Source organism: Bufo bufo, chromosome 8 (genome assembly GCF_905171765.1).
Source record: "Bufo bufo chromosome 8, aBufBuf1.1, whole genome shotgun sequence".
Classification (NCBI taxonomy): domain Eukaryota; kingdom Metazoa; phylum Chordata; class Amphibia; order Anura; family Bufonidae; genus Bufo; species Bufo bufo.
This window is the reverse complement of record NC_053396.1, coordinates 58,187,388-58,209,128: the sequence shown is the minus strand read 5'-3', so window position 1 is coordinate 58,209,128 and position 21,741 is coordinate 58,187,388. Positions and strand designations below refer to the sequence as shown.

The window sequence follows — 21,741 nt, the reverse complement described above, 5'->3', positions numbered from 1 at the left end:
AGTACGAGCCCCAGAGCTGCTCGTACTAGTGTGGGCCACAGGGTCCCTAGCATGGCAGTCCCCTTGCTCCGCCTGGCGCGTCTCCGCCGCCTTGGGGCTCATCATCATCGCTAGATGATGAGGAGGACGCGGATGACAACAGGAAAGTGAGGTTAGGACTCTCGGACTCGGAGGCAAGCTGGGCGTATGCCTCCTCGGCCGAGAACATCCGGCGGGCCATAGGGGAGTGTGTGTCTGCGTGTGTGTGTGCGTGTAAATCTTTATTCAGTGTGCGTGTGTGTGGGGGCACGGGTGTTTGTGAACTCACCCAGACAACAGACCGGAAGAGGTTAACTAAGGCCCCAGTTCCAGCTGAAGAAAAACATCCCCAAAGCATGACGCTGCCACCACCATGATTCACTGTGGGTATGGTGTTCTTTTGGTGATGTGCAGTGTTGTTTTTGCACCAAACATATCTTTTGCAATTATGGCCAAAAAGTTCAACCTTGGTTTCATCAGACCATAACACCTTTTCACACATGCTTTTGGGAGACTTCAGATGTGTTTTTCAAAATGTAGCCTGGCTTTGGATGCTTTTCTTAAGAAAAGGCTTTCATCTTGCCACTCTACCCCATAGTCCAGACATATGAAGAATACGGGAGATTGTTATCACATGTACCACACAGCCAGTATTTGCCAGATATTCCTACAGCTCCTTTAATGTTTCATTTAATGTATAGGCCTCTTGGTAGCCTCCCCAGACCATTTTTCTTTTTTCATCACCTTTTGGAGGGACGTCCAGTTCTTGGTAATGTCACTGTTGAGCCCTATTTTCACTGTTTTCACTGTGTTCAATGGTATATCTAATGCCTTGGAAATTCTTTTGTACCCTTCTCCTGACTAAAACCTTTTAACAAGAGATCCCTCTGATGCTTTCAAAGCTCGCTGTGGACCATGGCTTTTTCTGTGGGATGCGACTAAGAAAATTTCAGGAAAGACCAACTAGAGCAGCTGAACTGGGTTAATCAGAGGCACTTTAAATGATGGCAGGTGTATGCTGACTCCTATTTAACATGATTTTAAATGTGATAGTTTAATTCTGAACACAGGTACATCCCCAGTTATAAGAGGGAGGGCACACTATGCAACCACATTATTTTCGTTATTTTTTTTTTGTTGTTTTCTTCCCTCCACCTAAAAGATTTCAGTTCGGTCACAAGGTGGAAAAAGTTCTGAAAAGATTTCTTTGTCTAATTTTTTTACAGCACAGAAACCTGACATTTTAACAGGGGTGTGTAGACTTTTTATATCATTATATATATATATATAATCTCACATAGGTGGGAATACTACAGGAGAATACTTTGTAAAAACTGTAACTGGATTATACCCTGCTTTTCAGTTTAGGCCATTCTATAGTTTTGTCCACCCATGTACAACTGTGTAATAATTTTATATGTAAATATATATGTATCTAAATTTCCATACACAAACATTTTTGCAGACTGTAAAAATATACAAAACAAAGGAACAAGACAGAGTTAGATAAAACAGTATAACTACAGTATGGAGACTAATATGGATAAGAGATGAATAAGAAATAAATGCTAAATAGTAACATGTTAGATATAGCATTTGCATTATGTATGTATTGGAGTTTGTGCATAATCTGCATTCAAACTTTCCAATTAATATCCAAAAACTAATTTTGTCAATGGGAATAGCTTTTGTCATTCCTGAAGCTTCATTTAAGTGAGGACAGATATTCAGTGCTTCAATTCCTCTTAAATCACCCAAATTAAGATAAAGAGTTTGCATTCACTTCTTAATGTTCCAAGTCTAAGGGATATAGGGAGGTATACCTCCATAATATTCTTGGATGACAAAAGGAAAACAAGATGCTGGTGGAGCAGAAAGCGGTCTCTTCAATATTGTGCTTTCTGCAGTAGAAGGTGACTGGAGAGGGCAGGACTTGAAGCATATAAACAAATAAGAGGAGACAAGTAGATCAGAAAAGATATTTAAATGACAGAGGTTTTGAAAATAAAAGTGAGCACTAGGAGCTGAGATACTGGAGAACAATTCATGAAATACATGAAAAATCAAAGTTGCCTTCCATCCCACCATGCCACAAAGTCCATAAGGCACTGTCACATCATTATGTGTCTCCTACGATGAAGAGCCAAATGATCTGAGCGGGAGAAGGTTCGGTCACAGTCCGTACAAATGAAAGGCTTAATGCCCGTATGTTTACGAAAATGTCGGGTCAACTCATCTGATCTGGCAAATTTCCAAGGACAACCCGCCCATGTACATTTATACGGCTTTTCTCCTAAAAAAAAAAGAAAGAGAGAAATACAAAGTGTTAGAAGGCTGGAATTACAGATGATGAAAAAAACATACACTTTTAGCATTTACATTGAGTTTAACAGAACAGAATACCGGAAAGCCTGCTGTCAATGTGGACATAGCTCGAGTGCACCTATGACTACTGTGGAAGGCTAGATTTCTGTAGTAATTTTGTGTGAGGGGAGGGAGAAGTCTGTCTGTGACTATGACAGGTTTGGGAGGGTTAGTGGCTATGTAACTGCTCTATTTTGACTATAAGGGGAGTGTTAAAATAACAAGGCCAGTCGTAGTTCATATTATTTTATATGTATTTTTAAAAGTGCAGCAATCATCCTCAATTAAGTTGCGCGGACCCAACCCTACAGCATACTGGTGCTGGTTACTTAAGGTTGCCTTCACATGTGGCGGATTTTATTGCAGAAAATGTGTTCCATTAAACTTAATGGGGTTGTTTTGGTGCTAAGCTCATGGATTTCTGCAAGCCTTATTCAGATGACTGGAACTGATTTTCAGTTGCAGAAAATTTCAGCTACAGAATCTGCAGCATGAGAAGGCACCCTAAAGGGGTTTTAGGGAGAATAAAGATAAAGGAATCTCCTAGTAACTAGTAGTATAAAATAGATTTGGTAACAGTGCCAGCCACAGCGCCAATACTACCTGCTGTAGTACATACATAATACCAGCTATAGTGCATAGCTGAACAGCTAAGGCAACTTTCACACTCACGTTTCACGGATCCGTCACACAAATGTCAAAACAGAGGCGAATAGAATCCGTTCAAACGAATCCGTCTGTAAAGCAGATACATTTGTCACGTTTGTTTACGTTTTGGCTTCCATTTAGTGGATCCGTTTTTAAGGAGGAGGCGTTTCTCAAAGTGCCCACCCACTTTCACAGGTCATTTAAGCAGGGAAATCTCCATTCAGGCTCTTTGTGTTTTGGGACCATGTTGCCTCTGCACACTTATGTCTGCGATTGAGGTTACTAATCCTGAAAGCGAGATGGAGAATACATGCCCAGGAAATAAGAAAAACGCCGGTATTGGGTCCACCCGATAAGTTCCAAACGGATGACCAGAGGCAGTCTTTCCGTCCTGTATTTGGAGCTTCGTGCTCATCCCAAAAATGTTTTCAATTATATGCGCATGACTGTCGAGAGTTATGACCAGCTACTGAAGCATTTCGACACACATCGAAAGACAGGATAACCGCTACAGAAGGGCAATTTCTCCTGCAGAGCGGCTAATGGTGACAATAAGGTAAGGATTGTCCTAATGTTTTTTTGGTACAGCTGTATATCAGATTTTTTAAAAAAAAATTTTTTTACAGGTTTCTTGCTACGGGAGAAAGTCAGTATCGGATGGGAATTACGACGATCTCCGGTATAGTCCGCGATACTTGTCGCGCCTTGTGGGAGACATTGCATGAGGATTACATTCCACATCCAACTATAGAACAGTGGCTTCAGATTGCAGACAAGTTCCTGGAAACCTGCCAATTCCCTAATTGTGACAGAGCTGTGGATGGGAAACATATACGGATTGAAAAACCTTCCGGAAGTGGCTCCGAATTCTTCCAACTACAAAAAATATTTCTCAATAATCTTGAAGGCCATTGCTGATGCTGATTACCAGTTTGTCGCCGTTGACATTGGAGCTTATGGGCGGACAAATGACTCGATGGCTTTCAAAAACTCAGCAATGGGATGCCTCCTGTATTCAAAGGACTTTGGATTGCCACCTCCGAGACCTTTGCCAGATACTGATGGACCTCCATTGCCATTTGTGCTAGTAGGGGACAAGGCGTTCCAAATGTGCGAGAACCTCATCAAGCCGTACTCTAGCCGTGACTTGAACACTGCTAAGCGTGTGTTTAACTACAAACTGACACGAGCTAGACGACTGTTGGAGGGTGCATTTGGCATTTTAGTTGCCAAATGGCGTATTCTCACCAAAGCCATACATTTTAAGGTTGAAACTATAGACAATATAGTTAAAGCTTGTGTAGTTCTACATAACTATCTTTTATCAGAGTAACCACTGCGCCTGGACCAGCAAGAGATTGATTGCACACTCACCGGGCTGCAACATTTGTCATATTGGTCAACCCTTGCCGCCGCCCAAATGAGGGACAGTTTCACCAATTACTTTATTTCTGAAGCGGGCAGAGTGAGATGACAGGATAATGTTGTTTAATTGTTGTTTAACCCCTTAAGGACACGGCCATATTTCACCTTAAGGACCAGGCCATTTTTTGCAAATCTGACCAGTGTCACTTTAAGTGGTGATAACTTTAAAACACTTTGACTTATCCAGGCCATTCTGAGATAGTTTTTTTGTCACATATTGTACTTCATGACACTGGTAAAATGAAGTAAAAAAAAATGCATTTTTATTTATAAAAAAATACCAACTGACACGAGCTAGACGACTGTTGGAGGGTGCATTTGGCATTTTAGTTGCCAAATGGCGTATTCTCACCAAAGCCATAAATCTTAAGGTTGAAACCATAGACTATATAGTTAAAGCTTTTGTAGTTTTACATACCTATCTTTTATCACAGGAACCACTGCGCCTGGACCAGCAAGAGATTGATTGCACACTCACCAGGCTGCAACAATCGTCATATCGGTCAACCCTTGCCGTTTCGCCAATTACTTTATTTCTGAAGCGGGCAGAGTGAGTTGGCAGGATAATGTTGTTTAATTGTTGTTTAAACTGTTTGATCTTCTATTAAATCAAAGTTTTTTTGGTATACACCTTGTGTCTTATTTTTTACTCAACCCCAAGAATGCTTCTGCTACACTGGTGGTGATTTATTTTTTATTTTTTTTCACACAAGCTAATGCCACCCATGCTATCTGTATTTTGTGCATGGCATATTTCACGTTGCAGCATCACTCTTGTGAACATGCACATGATCCAGATCCTCATGGGTGGCATTAGCTTTTGTGAAATAAATGTGAAGGGTAGTAGCCACACATATTAAAGGGGGTGTCTCCTCTTAGACATTGGGTGCATATTGCTAGGATATTTGAACACCTGAGAAACAGCAAGAATTCTGACTCTCAAAGACCTGTTACTGTGCCTTTAAAAAGTCCACCTCTACTCCACTCGTTAATCTAACTTAGTAGCACCGGTCTGAGCTCTTTAAAGACCCCTGTCCACCCCACAGTCAGTCAGACGCCAACTACTACTATGGGCAAGACCAAAGAGCTGTCAAAAGACACCAGAGACAAAATTGTGGACCTCCACAAGGCTGGAAAGGGCTACGGGGCAATTGCCAAGCAGCTTGGTGAAAATTGATCAACTGTTGGAGCAATTGTTAGAAAATGGAAGAGGCTAAAGACGACTGTCATTCTCCATCGGACTGGGGCTCCATGCAAGATCTCACCTCATGGGGTATCACTGATAAGAAAGGTGAGGAATCAGCCCATAACTACAAGAGAGGAGCTGGTCAATGACATGAAGAAAGCTGGGACCACAGTTTCAAAGGTCACTGTCGGTAGAACACTACGCTGTCATGGTTTCAAATCATGCATTGCACGGAAGGTTCCCCTGCTCAAGTCATCACATGTCCAGGCCCATCTGAAGTTTGCCAATGACCAATTGGATGATCCAGAGGAGGCATGGGAGAAAGTCATGTGGTCAGATGAGACCAAAATCTAACTTTTTGGTTTAAACTTCACTTGTCGTGTTTGGAGGAAAAAGACAGATGAGTTGCATTCTAAAAATACCACTACTGTGAAGCATGGGGGTGGTAACAATATGCTTTGGGGGTGCTTTTCTGCGAAGGGGACAGGACGACTGCACTGTATTAAGGAGAAAATGAATGGGGCCATTTATTGTGAGATTTTGAGCAACAACCTCTTTCCCTCAGTCAGAGCATTGAAGATGGGTTGTGGCTGTGTCTTCCAACATGACAACGACCCGAAGCACACAGCGAAGGATAAGTGGCTCTGTAAGAAGCATATCAAGGTTCTGGAGTGGCCTAGCCAGTCTCCAGACCTAAATCCAATAGAACATCTTTGTTGCTCAATGACAGCCCCGAAACCTGACAGATCTAGAGGAGATCTGTGTGGAGGAGTGGGCCAAAATTCCTGTTGCAGTGTGTGCAAACCTGGTCAAGAACTACAGGTAACATTTGACCTCTGTAATTACAAACAAAGGCTTCTGTACCAAATATTAACACTGATTTTCTCAGGTGTTCAAATACTTATGTTCAGCAGTGCAAGACAAAAAAATTATTTAAAAATCATACAATGTGATTTCCTGTTTTATTTTATTCTGTCTCTCAGAGTGAGAATAAACCTACAATGTGAATTTCAGACCCCTCCATGATTTCTAAGTGGGAGAACTTGCAAAATCGCAGGGTGTTCAAATACTTCTGTTCCTCACTGTAGCAATATGGGACTCTCAAGCATGACAATCCCTGCCTAAAAGCAGAGTAATCGCCCCAAAAGGGGTGCCCCACTTATCGGTGGCTTACCCTACGATAAATGTCCCTACCTAGCAAAATCAATGTCCCAAATGGTGTCCCGATGTGTTTTCCCTATCAAAATAGGGTTAGGTTCATAAAGGGGACTTATTAGTATGAGCACAATGGCTCCAGATGCAGCCAGTAGATAGTCTCACATGCAGCCTGTGGATTCAGGGCAAGTCATGGCTTTATATCACCCGTCTATTTCCAGACTGGCATGCGTGTGATGACCATGTGCCAGTCTATCATAATAAATACCCAATACCAGCTTCGATTGGCGTACGCGTGATAACCATGCGCATGTTGATCGAGATAATTTCCTAATTCCCATAAGAAAAATGGTGCACAAACCATCAGGGTAAAGTCACATGATGCGTTGTGATATATAGTAAAACATGCTATTATGGCAAGGCGCATGACATCTGCGAATGCGCCACCAAGCCAGATTCAACTCCATACAATTATATGTTACACTAACAATGGACCGCTTGTATAGTCGCGCTCCTGCACAAAATAGAATATGAGGTAGATATGGAATGTCACGAATCAGCGGGTGTGAACCCACCGTGCCACGGGTCCTATCTCCTCTAAGGGCGTTGTCTAAGTGAACCCCTCATTCTTCACTGTACCCCTGGTGGTGGGGATAGGCTTTCCCAAGAGGAACACCAGGTCGCTTCATCTTGAGGAGGATTGGCACACGATGCAGCTGGTCCAGGCGGACCAAGAGGTACCTGAGCAAGGTACCAGAGAAACAGATGTTTTCAGCAAGCCGAGTCATAACCAGGAGCAACAGTGCAGGACCGAAGGATGAGGCAGTGGCAAAGTCAAACAAGCAATAGGTCAGGGCAGGCGGCACAGGTCAGGCAGTCTGAGTTGGCAACAGGAGAGTCAAGGCAAGCAGGCAGGGATCAAACAGGTAGCTCAGTCCAGGAACACAAGCACGGATCAGGTACACAGGAACACAAGCAGACATATCAGCAACCATTGCAGGACACAAGGACCTTGACACTCAGGCATCTGGGAAGGGGGCTGAGCCACTTATATACATGCAGGAGGGCTAGAATTGGTCAGCGAGGTCACAAGATCTAACCCATAAAGCACAAAAAGTGACGTGTGCCGGCCCTTAAGGAAGTCCTGCAGGGAAGAAGCAGCAAACATGCTTTGGCCAGGGCTGAAAGGAAACTGTGGAGTGGATCGCAGAACAAACAGTACCAGCAAGGACAGAGCCCAGGACTGAAGCGGTGAATGGGGAAGCACAGGCAGCAGATCATCGCTGAACACGGCGCCCAGGACCGCGGTGGTAAGTAGGAGAACAGCGGCGCATTAGAGCCGGTGACGTCACCGAACATACTGCATGAGATGCTCCGATGCTAGCCTCAGAGGGGCTGCCTGGGTGAAAATAAGGGTATGTCCGGGTTCAGAGCTAAACCCGGACAACCCCTTCAAAGTGGGGATTAGGTATGTATTATAATAGACTGGCACATGTGCAATGAGCCGGACCGTGGGTAAAGTTACACGGACGCCAAATTATGCAGTGGGTCAGGATATGGGTATAATAGTCTATGGTTTTGTTCGTGACACCAATTGCAGCGTGTGCAGGGTACTAACACAGGGCCCTTTAAGGTGTTGTAACTCAAGTACCAGGTTAGGAATGCCAGAGTGGGGTAATGTCTTTGTATGGTAGTGGTAATTGTGTCAACTGTGTATCCTACCTGGGTACATCTGGAATCCTGGCTCACTTGCAATAAATTGAGTGTGGTGCTAGTAGGAGTAATAGAGGAATTTGCAGCAGAAATTGAGATCCAGACCTTGGTAAAGTTCAAACTTGTCTTTACTGGTTGTAGCTCTGATCCAAGCAAGGTACAGCATTAGTCTTTGGTCCCAGCAGGTATTGGCAATGTGTGGCAGGAATTTATCTTCTGCTCTATCATGTACCTGGAGCTTTGCAGGAAAGGATGCCTGCTTTTTAGCTCTAAACTGTGGCAGGAATTTGGCTTCTGCGCTTTATATCTTCTGCTGTATGGGGACTGACTAGCTGAGGAGGAATATGGCTTCTCCTGGGTCTTCTTGATTCACAGTTAGCTTCACAGGGTATGCTTCTTCCTGGAACTGGAGTTGTCTGCTTGCTTCTTCCAGCTGAGGCTGCAAGGCTCAGGCTGGGGATGATGATAAATGTCTCAGCCGAGACAAGATCCTGGCTTGGATCCCTATATCTGGGAGCTCATAGCATGCACACCCTACCCCTAGCAGATGGTGGATTACACTCACCACTAACTTCCTTCCCTCCCAATGAGGCAGGATATGGGCACAGCCCACTTTGCTCGTAGAGGGGGGAGCTAAACTGGAATGTACTATTCCAGCATAGAAACACTAAACTAACTTAAAGAGGACCTTTCACCATAATAAAACCTCTAAACTAACTATACAGACGCGTAGAGCGGCGCCCAGGGATCCCCCTGCACTTACTGTTATACCTGGGCGCCGCTCCGTTCTTCGGTTATAGCCTCCGGTATCTTCATAGTTAGGCTCCACCCAGGGGAACCTGCCAGCGTCTCATTCTTCCATGCTGCAGCGCTGGCCAATCGCAGCGCTCAGCTCATAGCCTGAGAGAAAAAAAAGCCTCTCAGGCTATGATCTGAGCGCTGTGATTGGCCAGCGCTACAGCATGGGAGAATGAGACGGCGTCAGGTTCCCCTGGGTGGAGCCTAACTATGAAGATACCGGAGGCTATAACCGGAGAACGGATCGGTGCCCTGAGATAACAGTAAGTGCAGGGGGATCCCTGGGCGCCGCTCTACACGTCTGTATAGTTAGTTTAGAGGTTTTATTATGGTGAAAGGTCCTCTTTAAGTCATTGCTAACACATTGCTGCCACCTGCTGGTGAAGATGGAAATTACAGCAATATACATGTAGCAAGGTTTACAATGCACATTTGTGAGAATATTATGTGAAATTACATTAGATGACAATGTAAATGCTCTTAACAGGTTGTAGCAGAGTAAAAGAGTTTCGTAACACAACTCTGGGGTGTTACACATGTTCATCACACGGACGCCAGTCAGGAAATAGGCGGGTGATATAAAGCCATGGCTTTGGTCATTGTGATCATACTAATGAGTTCCCTGATAAAGCTACTACTATTTTGATAGGGGAAACACGTTGGGATGATATTTGGGACATTGATTTTGCCAAGTTACATTTATCATAGGGTAAGCTCCCGATAAGTGGAGCACCCCTTTTCAGGGCGATTACGTCGCTTTTAGACTGTCAACATATCAGGGTGAGAGTCCCATATTGCTATGTCTATTAGCGGTTGTAGTTTAAATCAATCTTTCCTCAACAAAAACACCATACTTATGCACTACCTGATGGGACTGACCCTTGAAAGAAAAATTGGCATAACATATGATGAGTTATCTGCTCCACTTATATGTTGTGAGGATTCGCTCTGGTAGGCAGGGTAAGGACGCAGAACACAGATAAAAGAAACAGTTTGTAAAACAAAACTTCAGTGTTTATTCACACAGGAGAAAAAAAAAGAAGTAACATTGACAGTCTTAGTGTTTGTTTACACAAAGGAAAGTCCAAAGCACAAAAACAGTCACCATGTTAGCAGGTTCTTTCAGCGTCTACAACAGGCTGTAGGGGGCCTGTTTCCCCACATGCGGCTCTCAGCCCTCTAGTACGGCACCATGTCTCAGATCCCAAGACAGAGACTCTGATTCTGAGCCCAGCTGCCTATTTAAAGGACAGCCAGGTGCTGCCAAAACCCGGACCAGTACTTAAACTCCGGTCTGCTATTTGATCTCACCTGGCTGGAAATCAGCCCAGCCGCCCATGTTGGGAGGAAAATACCTGCCTTCCCAAACAAAACCCCTTGCTATGTCACATACCCCCCCTTTGTTCAACTCTGAGGGGATGAACACATGCCAGACAGTGTACCTGGGACAGGGCATACGTGTTTCCCTGTAACAGGCCTGCCCTGTGTTCTACTGTAAACTTAAAGTTTTGCAAGGACAAGAACCATCTAGTGACCCGAGCATTCCTCTCTTTGGAGTGGCTCATCCACTTGAGAGGTCACTAGACGGAACTTTCTCCCCAACAGATAATAGCAGAGAGACTCGAGTGCCCACTTGATGGCTAGGCACTCTCTCTCCACTATACTGTATCGGGTCTCGGCTGGAGTGAGCTTACGGCTGAGGAAGACAACGGGATGCTCCTCCCCGTTGACTTCCTGAGACAATACAGCACCGAGGCCTACTTCGGAGGCATCGGTCTGTACTATAAATTCTCTTTTCAGGCGTCACCAAAACCAGGGACCCACACAGGGCCAACTTCAAAGCGTAGAAAGCATCTTCCGCCTGGTCATTCCAGCGAACCATTGTAGACTTCCGTCCCTTCAAGAGCCCTGTCAATGGAGCTGCTAAAGTGGCAAAATGGGGAACGAACCTCATATTATTCCCAGGAATGACTTTACTTGCCAAGAGGTGACAGGTCGGGGCGAATTCCTTATCGCCTCTATTTTGTTTACTTGGGGTTTGATGACTCTGCACCCAATGACATACCCTAGGTATTTGGTCTCCTCTAACCCTATCGCACATTTTTTGGGGTTAGCTGTTAGACCAGCCTTTTGAAGGGAGTCCACTATGACCAGTACTTCGGGCAGGTGACTTTCCCACTCGGTGCTGTGAATGACAATATCATCCAGATAAGCCGAGGCGTACCGCCGATGTGGATGAAGCACAATGTCCATTAGACGTTGAAAAGTGGCAGGGGCGCCATGCAGACTGAAGGGTAACACCTTAGATTGGTACAGCTCCTCTGGTGTAATGGAGGCAGTTTTCTCTTTGGCAGCATCCGTCAAGGGTACTTGCCAGTACCCTTTGGTGAGGTCCAAAACAGAAAAATACCGGGCTTGGCCTATCCTTTAAATAAGCTCATCCACCGAGGCATGGGATATGCATCGAATTTAGATATTTTGTTCAGCTTACGAAAATCGTTACAAAACCGTAACATCCCGTCCGGCTTAGTTATTAAGACTATAGGACTGGCCGACTCACTTTTAGACTCCTCGATGACGTCTAGCCGCAGCATCTGCACTTCCTCCGAGATGGCTTGTTGCCGAGCCTCGGGTACCCGGTATAGCTTTAACCGGACTTTTGCCTGAGGCTTAGTGACAATGTCATGTTGGATTGCGGAAGTGCGTCCAGGGAGGTCCGAGAACACATCCACGTTCCGACTAACGAACTCCCTGGTCTCCTGAGCCTGTTTAGAAGAGACGCTGTCAGCAATTTTTACTGTGGCAACCGCCTCCCTTGCATCAGACATAGGAGCCGGAACCTCTTCCCCTAGAAAACCCACCCGCAGGCTGTCTTCAGTACAGGTTTCCCTATCTTTCCAAGGTTTAAGTAAATTAACATGATAAACCTGCTCCGGCTTCCACCGCCCTGGCTGGTGTACCTTGTAATTTACCTCTCCAACTTTCTCGAGTACCTCGTAGGGCCCCTGCCATCTAGCCAGGAACTTACTGTCCACTGTCGGTACCAGAACAAAATCCAGGTCATCAGGGTTAAAGATCCGGACCCGAGCCTGTCGATTATAGATCCGACTCTGGGCTCGCTGAGCGGCCTCCATATGCTCCCTGACAACAGCTAAAATGGTCTCTATCCGCTGTTGCATCTTGACAACATATTCCAGGACACTTTTATGCAGAGTGGGTTGCTGCTCCCACGCCTCCTTGGCCATGTCAAACAGACCACGAGGATGTCAGCCATAAAGCAATTCGAAGGGCGAGAACCCAGTAGAAGCCTGGGGTACCTCACACTGCGAACATGAGATAGGGCAGAAGAAGGTCCCAATCCTTCCCATCTTTAGACACGACTCTTTTTAACATAGTTTTTAGAGTTTTGTTAAACCTTTCTACCAGACCGTCCATTTGCGTATGGTATACGGACGTCCGTAACTGTCTGATATGCAGCAACTTACAGAGTTCCCTCATGATCTTGGACATAAAAGGGGTCCCCTGGTCAGTCAGAACCTCTTTAGGTAGCCCCACTCGGGAGAACATCTCCATTAGCTCCTTAGCTATATGCTTCGCTGATTTATGTGGCAGTGGCATCGCCTCTGGGTACCGAGTGGCGTAGTCCAGGACAACCAAGATGTGTTGGTGTCCTCTAGCGTACTTCGGTACTGGGCCTACGAAGTCCATAGCGATTTGCTCAAAAGGCACCTCGATGATTGGGAGAGGTACCAAAGGATTGCGAAAAAGGTGTTGGGGGCTAGTTGCCTGGCAGGTCGGGCAAGATTTACAGAATTCTTCGACCTCCCTAAGCACACTGGGCCAGTAAAACCGTTGTAGTATTCACTCCTGCGTCTTCTGCATTCCCAGATGACCCCCGAGAACATGTTGGTGGGCTAAATCTAACATGAGTTTGCGATAAGCCTGGGGCACCACCAACTGTTCAATGGATTCACCTCGCAGCTGGTTTACCCGGTACAACATCTCCTGATGAACCACAAAACAGGGGAACACCGACTCTGCCCCTGGTTGTTGTGGTTCACCATCTACTATTAAAACATTTTACCAGGCTCGGGATAGGGTTGGGTCCCGGTGTTGGGCGGTACTAAAATTATCCCCGGAGACATTGAGGTCTGCCAGGTCAGGCCCCGGCGGCAAGTCCTCCGTGTCTCCCACCATCACACTTAGCTGGGTTGTCTCCCCCTCTTCCACCGAAGTGGCGGTCACCCCTACCACTGGCCCTGTGGACTCAGGTTCCCAGGGTTCTGGTCTCCCCCCTGAGCCGGGCCACTCTTCTAGGGTTACCCCTGTCACATGGGTATCAGTCACTCTCATAGTAGGCCATAGTGACGGGAAGCCATGAAGTCTCTCCCTATTATAAGTTTGTAGTGTAGATTGGTGGCGACAGCCACCTCGTGGGTCCACCTGCCGGCAACCGTGGATAGAGACACCATAGCAGTGGAGTAGTCTTTTAAGTCACCATGAATACACATGACCCCAACTTTCCGGCTAGTATACTCAGGAATCCATACCAGGGGAGCCCTTATCAGGGTCACCAGACTCCCTGAGTCCAACAAAGCCTCCGCTGGAGTGTCTCTCACCTCCACCTGGCACAGGTGATTCAGAGTCTCTGGGGCACCCACTGCACACAGCTTCCTAGCATATAACGACTGGCGGAAGCAATAGATCGTGTCCATAGGTTCCACCTTTTGTGGACAGACAGCTCGTACATGGCCAGGCTCCCGACAATGCCAGCACTGGGGTGGGTACACAGGGGGCACATCCCGGTTGGGTTCAAATTGCTGGGTCTGGGGTGGAGAGTTACGGGTTTTGACTACCCCCTCCCAAAAGAACCCCCCTGTAGATTCCGGGTAGCCTCATAGCGCTCCACCAGGTCGACCATCTCAAGAGCATTACCTGGAGAGACCTGGGCGATCCATTGCTGGAGAGGGGGTGGCAAAGCCCTCCAGAACATATAAGCCACCAGATGGTCCAGCATAGCAGTAGGGCTCAGCACGTCAGGCTGTAGCCACTTTTGGAAGAGACTAAGCAAGTTATAATACTAAGGGTCTCACGGGCTCAGCCGGCTTAAACCCCCCACTGATGCACCTGCCGGGCCCGGACCAACACCCCCAGTCTTGCCAGAATCTCACCCTTGACTCTCTGGTAGTTGGCCGCTTGGACGTCCGGCAAGTCGAAATACACCCGCTGGGAATCGGATGTCAGGAACCGAGCGACGACCAACGTCATCGGATGGTGTCATCTTGGGCATCGCGGCACGGACCGCTTTCTGGACATCATGGACACTCTGGGATGCTCCTACTGTCTGTAAAGCCATCACTGGTTGTAACAGCAGCTGGTTTGTTTCTTGCTGGTGTTGATTAGCCTCCACGAGAGCTTTTATTACAGCCTCCATTTTGTCACGTTACACAGGTTTAAATTTAGCTGGTTTAATCCAGGACATCCAGCCGTACCCGAAAAAAATTTTGGGGCGTTTACGCCAGCCTCACTGCGTGAGCCTGCTCCAAGCCACCAATTGTGAGGATTCGCTCTGGTAGGCAGGGTAAGCGGACGCAGAACAGAGGCAAAAGAAACAGTTTGCAAAACAAAACTTCAGTGTTTATTCACACGGAAAAAAAACAAAGCAACATTGACAGTCTTAGTGTTTGTTCACACAAAGGAAAGTCCAAAGCGCAAAAACAGTCACCTTGTTAGCAGGTTCTTTCAGCGTCCACAACAGTCTGTTTCCCTGCATGCGGCTCTCAGCCCTCTAGTATGGCACCATGCCTCAGATCCCAAGACAGAGACTCTGATTCTGAGCCCAGCTGCCTATTTAACCACCTCCGGACCGCCTAACGCAGGATCGCGTTCCGGAGGTGGCAGCGCTGCGCAGAGTCACGCATATACGCGTCATCTCGCGAGAAGCGAGATTTCCTGTGAACGCGCGCACGCAGGCGCGCTCACAGGAACGGAAGGTAAGAGAGTTGATATCCAGCCTGCCAGCGGCGATCGTTCGCTGGCAGGCTAGAGATGTGTTTTTTTTAACCCCTAACAGGTATATTAGACGCTGTTTTGATAACAGCGTCTAATATACCTGGTACCTGGTCCTCTGGTGGCCCCCTTTGTTTGGATCGACCACCAGAGGACACAGGTAGCTCAGTAAAGTAGCACCAAGCACCACTACACTACATTACACCCCCCCCCGTCACTTATTAACCCCTTATTAGCCCCTGATCACCCCTGATCACCCCATATAGACTCCCTGATTACCCCCCTGTCATAGATTACCCCCCTGTCATTGATCAACCCCCTGTAAAGCTCCATTCAGATGTCCACATGATTTTTACGGATCCACTGATAGATGGATCGGATCCGCAAAACGCATACGGACGTCTGAATGAAGCCTTACAGGGGCGTGATCAATGACTGTAGTTATCACCCCATATAGACTCCCTGATCACCCCCCTGTCATTGATTACACCCCTGTCATTGATCAACCCCCTGTAAAGCTCCATTCAGATGTCCGCATGATTTTTACGGATCCACTGATAGATGGATCGGATCCGCAAAACACATACAGGCGTCTCCCTGGAGCCTTCCAGGGGGGGTGATCACCCCATATAGACTCCCTGATCACCCCCCTGTCATTGATCACCCCCCTTTGTCATGCTGCATTCAGATGTCCGTATGATTTTTACGGATCCACGGATACATGGATCGGATCCGCAAAACACATACGGACATCTGAATGGAGCCTTACGGGGGGTGATCAATGACAGGGGGGTGATCACCCCATATAGACTCTCTGATCACCACCCCTGTCATTGATCACCACCCCTGTCATTGATCACCCCCCCTGTCATTGATCACCCCCCTGTCATTGATCACCCTCTGTAAGGCTCCATTCAGACATTTTTTTGGCCCAAGTTAGCGGAATTATTATTTTTTTTTTCTTACAAAGTCTCATATTCCACTAACTTGTGTCAAAAAATTTAATCTCACATGAACTCACCATACCCCTCACGGAATCCAAATGCGTAAAATTTTTTTGACATTTATATTCCAGACTTCTTCTCACGCTTTAGGGCCCCTAGAATGCCAGGGCAGTATAAATATCCCACATGTGACCCCATTTCGGAAAGAAGACACCCCCAGGTTCCGTGAGGGGCATATTGAGTCCATGAAAGATTGAAATTTTTGTCCCAAGTTAGCGGAAAGGGAGACTTTGTGAGAAAAAAAAAACTTGTGCCAAAAATTTTTTTTTTCTATGAACTCGCCATGCCCCTCATTGAATACCTTGGGGTGTCTTCTTTCCAAAATGGGGTCACATGTGGGGTATTTATACTGCCCTGGCATTCTAGGGGCCCCAAAGCGTGAGAAGAAGTCTGGTATCCAAATGTCTAAAAATGCCCTCCTAAAAGGAATGTGGGCCCCTTTGCGCATCTAGGCTGCAAAAAAGTGTCACACATCTGGTATCGCCGTACTCAGGAGAAGTTGGGGAATGTGTTTTGGGGTGTCATTTTACATATACCCATGCTGGGTGAGATAAATATCTTGGTCAAATGCCAACTTTGTATAAAAAAAAATGGGAAAAGTTGTCTTTTGCCAAGATATTTCTCTCACCCAGCAAGGGTATATGTAAAATGACACCCCAAAACACATTCCCCAACTTCTCCTAAATACGGCGATACCACATGTGTGACACTTTTTTGCAGCCTAAGTGGGCAAAGGGGCCCATATTCCAAAGAGCACCTTTCGGATTTCACAGGTCATTTACCTACTTACCACACATTAGGGCCCCTGGAAAATGCCAGGGCAGTATAACTACCCCACAAGTGACCCCATTTTGGAAAGAAGACACCCCAAGGTATTCCGTGAGGGGCATGGCGAGTTCCTAGAATTTTTTATTTTTTGTCACAAGTTAGTGGAAAATGATGATTTATTTTTATTTTTATTTTTTCTTACAAAGTCTCATATTCCACTAACTTGTGACAAAAAATAAAAACTTCCATGAACTCACTATGCCCATCAGCGAATACCTTGGGGTGTCTTCTTTCCAAAATGGGGTCACTTGTGGGGTAGTTATACTGCCCTGGCATTCTAGGGGCCCAAATGTGTGGTAAGGAGTTTGAAATCAAATTCTGTAAAAAATGACCAGTGAAATCCGAAAGGTGATCTTTGGAATGTGGGCCCCTTTGCCCACCTAGGCTGCAAAAAAGTGTCACACATGTGGTATCTCCGTATTCAGGAGAAGTTGGGGAATGTGTTTTGTGGTGTCATTTTACATATACCCATGCTGGGTGAGAGAAATATCTTGGCAAAAGACAACTTTTACCATTTTTTTATACAAAGTTGTCTTTTGCCAAGATATTTCTCTCACCCAGCATGGGTATATGTAAAATGACACCCCAAAACACATTCCCCTACTTCTCCTGAGTACGGAGATACCAGATGTGTGACACTTTTTTGCAGCCTAGGTGGGCAAAGGGGCCCATATTCCAAAGAGCACCTTTCGGATTTCACCAGCCATTTTTTACAGAATTTGATTTCAAACTCCTTACCACACATTTGGGCCCCTAGAATGCCAGGGCAGTATAACTACCCCACAAGTGACCCCATTTTGGAAAGAAGACATCCCAAGGTATTCGCTGATGGGCATAGTGAGTTCATGGAAGTTTTTATTTTTTGTCACAAGTTAGTGGAATATGAGACTTTGTAAGAAAAAAAAATAAAAAATCAGCATTTTCCGCTAACTTGTGACAAAAAATAAAAAGTTCTATGAACTCACTATGCCTATCAGCGAATACCTTAGGGTGTCTACTTTCCGAAATGGGGTCATTTGTGGGGTGTTTGTACTGTCTGGCCATTGTAGAACCTCAGGAAACATGACAGGTGCTCAGAAAGTCAGAGCTGCTTCAAAAAGCGGAAATTCACATTTTTGTACCAGTTTGTAAACGCTATAACTTTTACCCAAACCATTTTTTTTTTACCCAAACATTTTTTTTTTATCAAAGACATGTAGAACAATAAATTTAGAGCAAAATTTATATATGGATGTGTTTTTTTTTGCAAAATTTTACAACTGAAAGTGAAAAATGTCATTTTTTTGCAAAAAAATCAGTAAATTTCGATTAATAACAAAAAATGTAAAAATGTCAGCACCAATGAAATACCACCAAATGAAAGCTCTATTAGTGAGAAGAAAAGGAGGTAAAATTCATTTGGGTGGTAAGTTGCATGACCGAGCAATAAATGGTGAAAGTAGTGTAGGTCAGAAGTGTAAAAAGTGGCCTGGTCTTTCAGGGTGTTTAAGCCATGGGGGCTGAGGTGGTTAAAGGACAGCCAGGTGCTGCCAAAACCCGGACCGGCAATTAAACTCCGGTCCGGTATTTGATGTCACCTGGCTGGAAATCAGCCCAGCCGCTCATGTTGGGAGGAAAATACCTGCCTTCCCAAACAAAACCCCTTGCTATGTCACAATGTCTAGACCACAAACCGTGAGTGACCACATTGTGGTAGCCAACATTTCATGCCTTGCAGCATGTCCCTTTTATTAGATGTAGCACTAACACTATATATATATATATATATATATATATATATATATATATACAGTGGATATAAAAAGCCTACACATTAAAATGTCAGGTTTCTGTGATGTAACAAAATGAGACATAGATAAATCATTTCAGAACGTTTTCCACTTTTAATGTGACCTATAAACTGTACAACTCATTTGAAAAACTAACTGAAATCTTTTAGGTAGAGGGAAGAAAAAATATAAAAATAAAATAATATGGTTGCATAAGTGTGCACACCCTTAATACTTTGTTGAAGCACCTTTTGATTTTATTACAGCACTCAGTCTTTTTGGGTATGTATGAGTATATCAGCATGGCACATTTTGGCTTGGCAAGTTTTGCCCACTCTTCTTTGCAAAAACACTCAAAATCTGTCAGAATGCGAGGGCATCTCCTGTGCACAGCCCTCTTCAAATCACCCCACAGATTTTCAATCGGATTCAGGTCTGGGCTCTGGCTGGGCCATTCCAAAACCTTTTTAAATCAGATAATTTTTATTGAACATTTTACAGTGTAAATACACGTTTTAACACATTACGTACAAGGATGACATAGAGACATACTGTCCATAAGGCTAATAACAAAAAGGACACCAAACTACACTGCGTGCAGAATTATTAGGCAAATGAGTATTTTTACCACATCATCCTCTTTATGCATGTTGTCTTACTCCAAGCTGTATAGGCTCGAAAGCCTACTACCGATTAAGCATATTAGGTGATGTGCATCTCTGTAATGAGAAGGGGTGTGGTCTAATGACATCAACACCCTATATTAGGTGTGCATAATTATTAGGCAACTTCCTTTCCTTTGGCAAAATGGGTCAAAAGAAGGACTTGACAGGCTCAGAAAAGTCAAAAATAGTGAGATATCTTGCAGAGGGATGCAGCACTCTTAAAATTGCAAAGCTTCTGAAGCGTGATCATCGAACAATCAAGCGTTTCATTCAAAATAGTCAACAGGGTCGCAAGAAGCGTGTGGAAAAACCAAGGCGCAAAATAACTGCCCATGAACTGAGAAAAGTCAAGCGTGCAGCTGCCAAGATGCCACTTGCCACCAGCTTGGCCATATTTCAGAGCTGCAACATCACTGGAGTGCCCAAAAGCACAAGGTGTGCAATACTCAGAGACATGGCCAAGGTAAGAAAGGCTGAAAGACGACCACCACTGAACAAGACACACAAGCTGAAACGTCAAGACTGATTTTTCTAAGGTTTTATGGACTGATGAAATGAGAGTGAGTCTTGATGGGCCAGATGGATGGGCCCGTGGCTGGATTGGTAAAGGGCAGAGAGCTCCAGTCCGACTCAGACGCCAGCAAGGTGGAGGTGGAGTACTGGTTTGGGCTGGTATCATCAAAGATGAGCTTGTGGGGCCTTTTCGGGTTGAGGATGGAGTCAAGCTCAACTCCCAGTCCTACTGCCAGTTTCTGGAAGACACCTTCTTCAAGCAGTGGTACAGGAAGAAGTCTGCATCCTTCAAGAAAAACATGATTTTCATGCAGGACAATGCTCCATCACACGCGTCCAAGTACTCCACAGCGTGGCTGGCAAGAAAGGGTATAAAAGAAGAAAATCTAATGACATGGCCTCCTTGTTCACCTGATCTGAACCCCATTGAGTACCTGTGGTCCATCATCAAATGTGAGATTTACAAGGAGGGAAAACAGTACACCTCTCTGAACAGTGTCTGGGAGGCTGTGGTTGCTGCTGCACGCAATGTTGATGGTGAACAGATCAAAACACTGACAGAATCCATGGATGGCAGGCTTTTGAGTGTCCTTGCAAAGAAAGGTGGCTATATTGGTCACTGATTTGTTTTTGTTTTGTTTTTGAATGTCAGAAATGTATATTTGTGAATGTTGAGCTGTTATATTGGTTTCACTGGTAAAAATAAATAATTGAAATGGGTATATATTTGTTTTTTGTTAAGTTGCCTAATAATTATGCACAGTAATAGTCACCTGCACACACAGATATCCCCCTAAAATAGCTAAAACTAAAAACAAACTAAAAACTACTTCCAAAAATATTCAGCTTTGATATTAATGAGTTTTTTGGGTTCATTGAGAACATGGTTGTTGTTCAATAATAAAATTAATCCTCAAAAATACAACTTGCCTAATAATTCTGCACTCCCTGTATATGTAGTAATCAAGTTTCAATCCAACGCCCCCCACCCCTCCCATCCCACCCCAACCTAACCTGCAAAATACAAAGGCACATTGTTAAACATTTCTATTCAGACGTCGAAACGACAGCCATGGATTCCACAATTTTTCAAATTTCGCTGGGCATCCACGCTTCTGGTACACCATCCGTTCATAACTCAGCATCGTGTCAACCGCACTTAGGAATTCGCCTAGGGTTGGCGGCGCTGTCTGTATCCAATGTAGGGCGATTAACTTCCTAGCGACATATAACATTCTACCTATAGCTATTTTATGCACCTGACCGGTGGCCAATTCAGAGACATATCCTAACACACACACTTTCGGGTCAGAGGGTATTCGTACTTTGTAAACGTCCTGTGTTGTCTGACGTACCAACTCCCAGTATCTCCCTAACCTCTCGCACGTCCACATCATATGCAACAAATCTGCAGACACCACAGAGCATCTTGGACATTCATCCGTGGCTCTAAACCCTATACGGAACAAAAAAAACAGTGTTTTGTAGACTCTATAGACAATAAACAGCTGCGAGAGTTTACGTCCTAATATTGTGCTAAAGAGCTTGTTTACCACTCGTGTTCCTGACTTCATATTTCGTTCCTGGACTTCATTTATCCCGTTGCCGACCCGGATTGTCTGACCTTGTTCCTGTGCCGCCTGACC

General features: G+C 45.1%; 1 protein-coding gene across 1 annotated transcript in view; it reads right to left on the bottom strand.

Moving 5' to 3' along the window:
- Positions 1–1,330: 1,330 nt before the first annotated feature.
- The window catches only part of KLF8 (Kruppel like factor 8), a 293,082-nt gene continuing 272,671 nt past the window's right edge, over positions 1,331–21,741 (bottom strand). Inside the window, exon 6 of the mRNA XM_040404895.1 lies at positions 1,331–2,311. Within this exon, the coding sequence (XP_040260829.1) occupies positions 2,130–2,311 (182 nt within the window). The 3' untranslated portion in view covers positions 1,331–2,129. The remainder of the gene's footprint in view (positions 2,312–21,741) is intronic.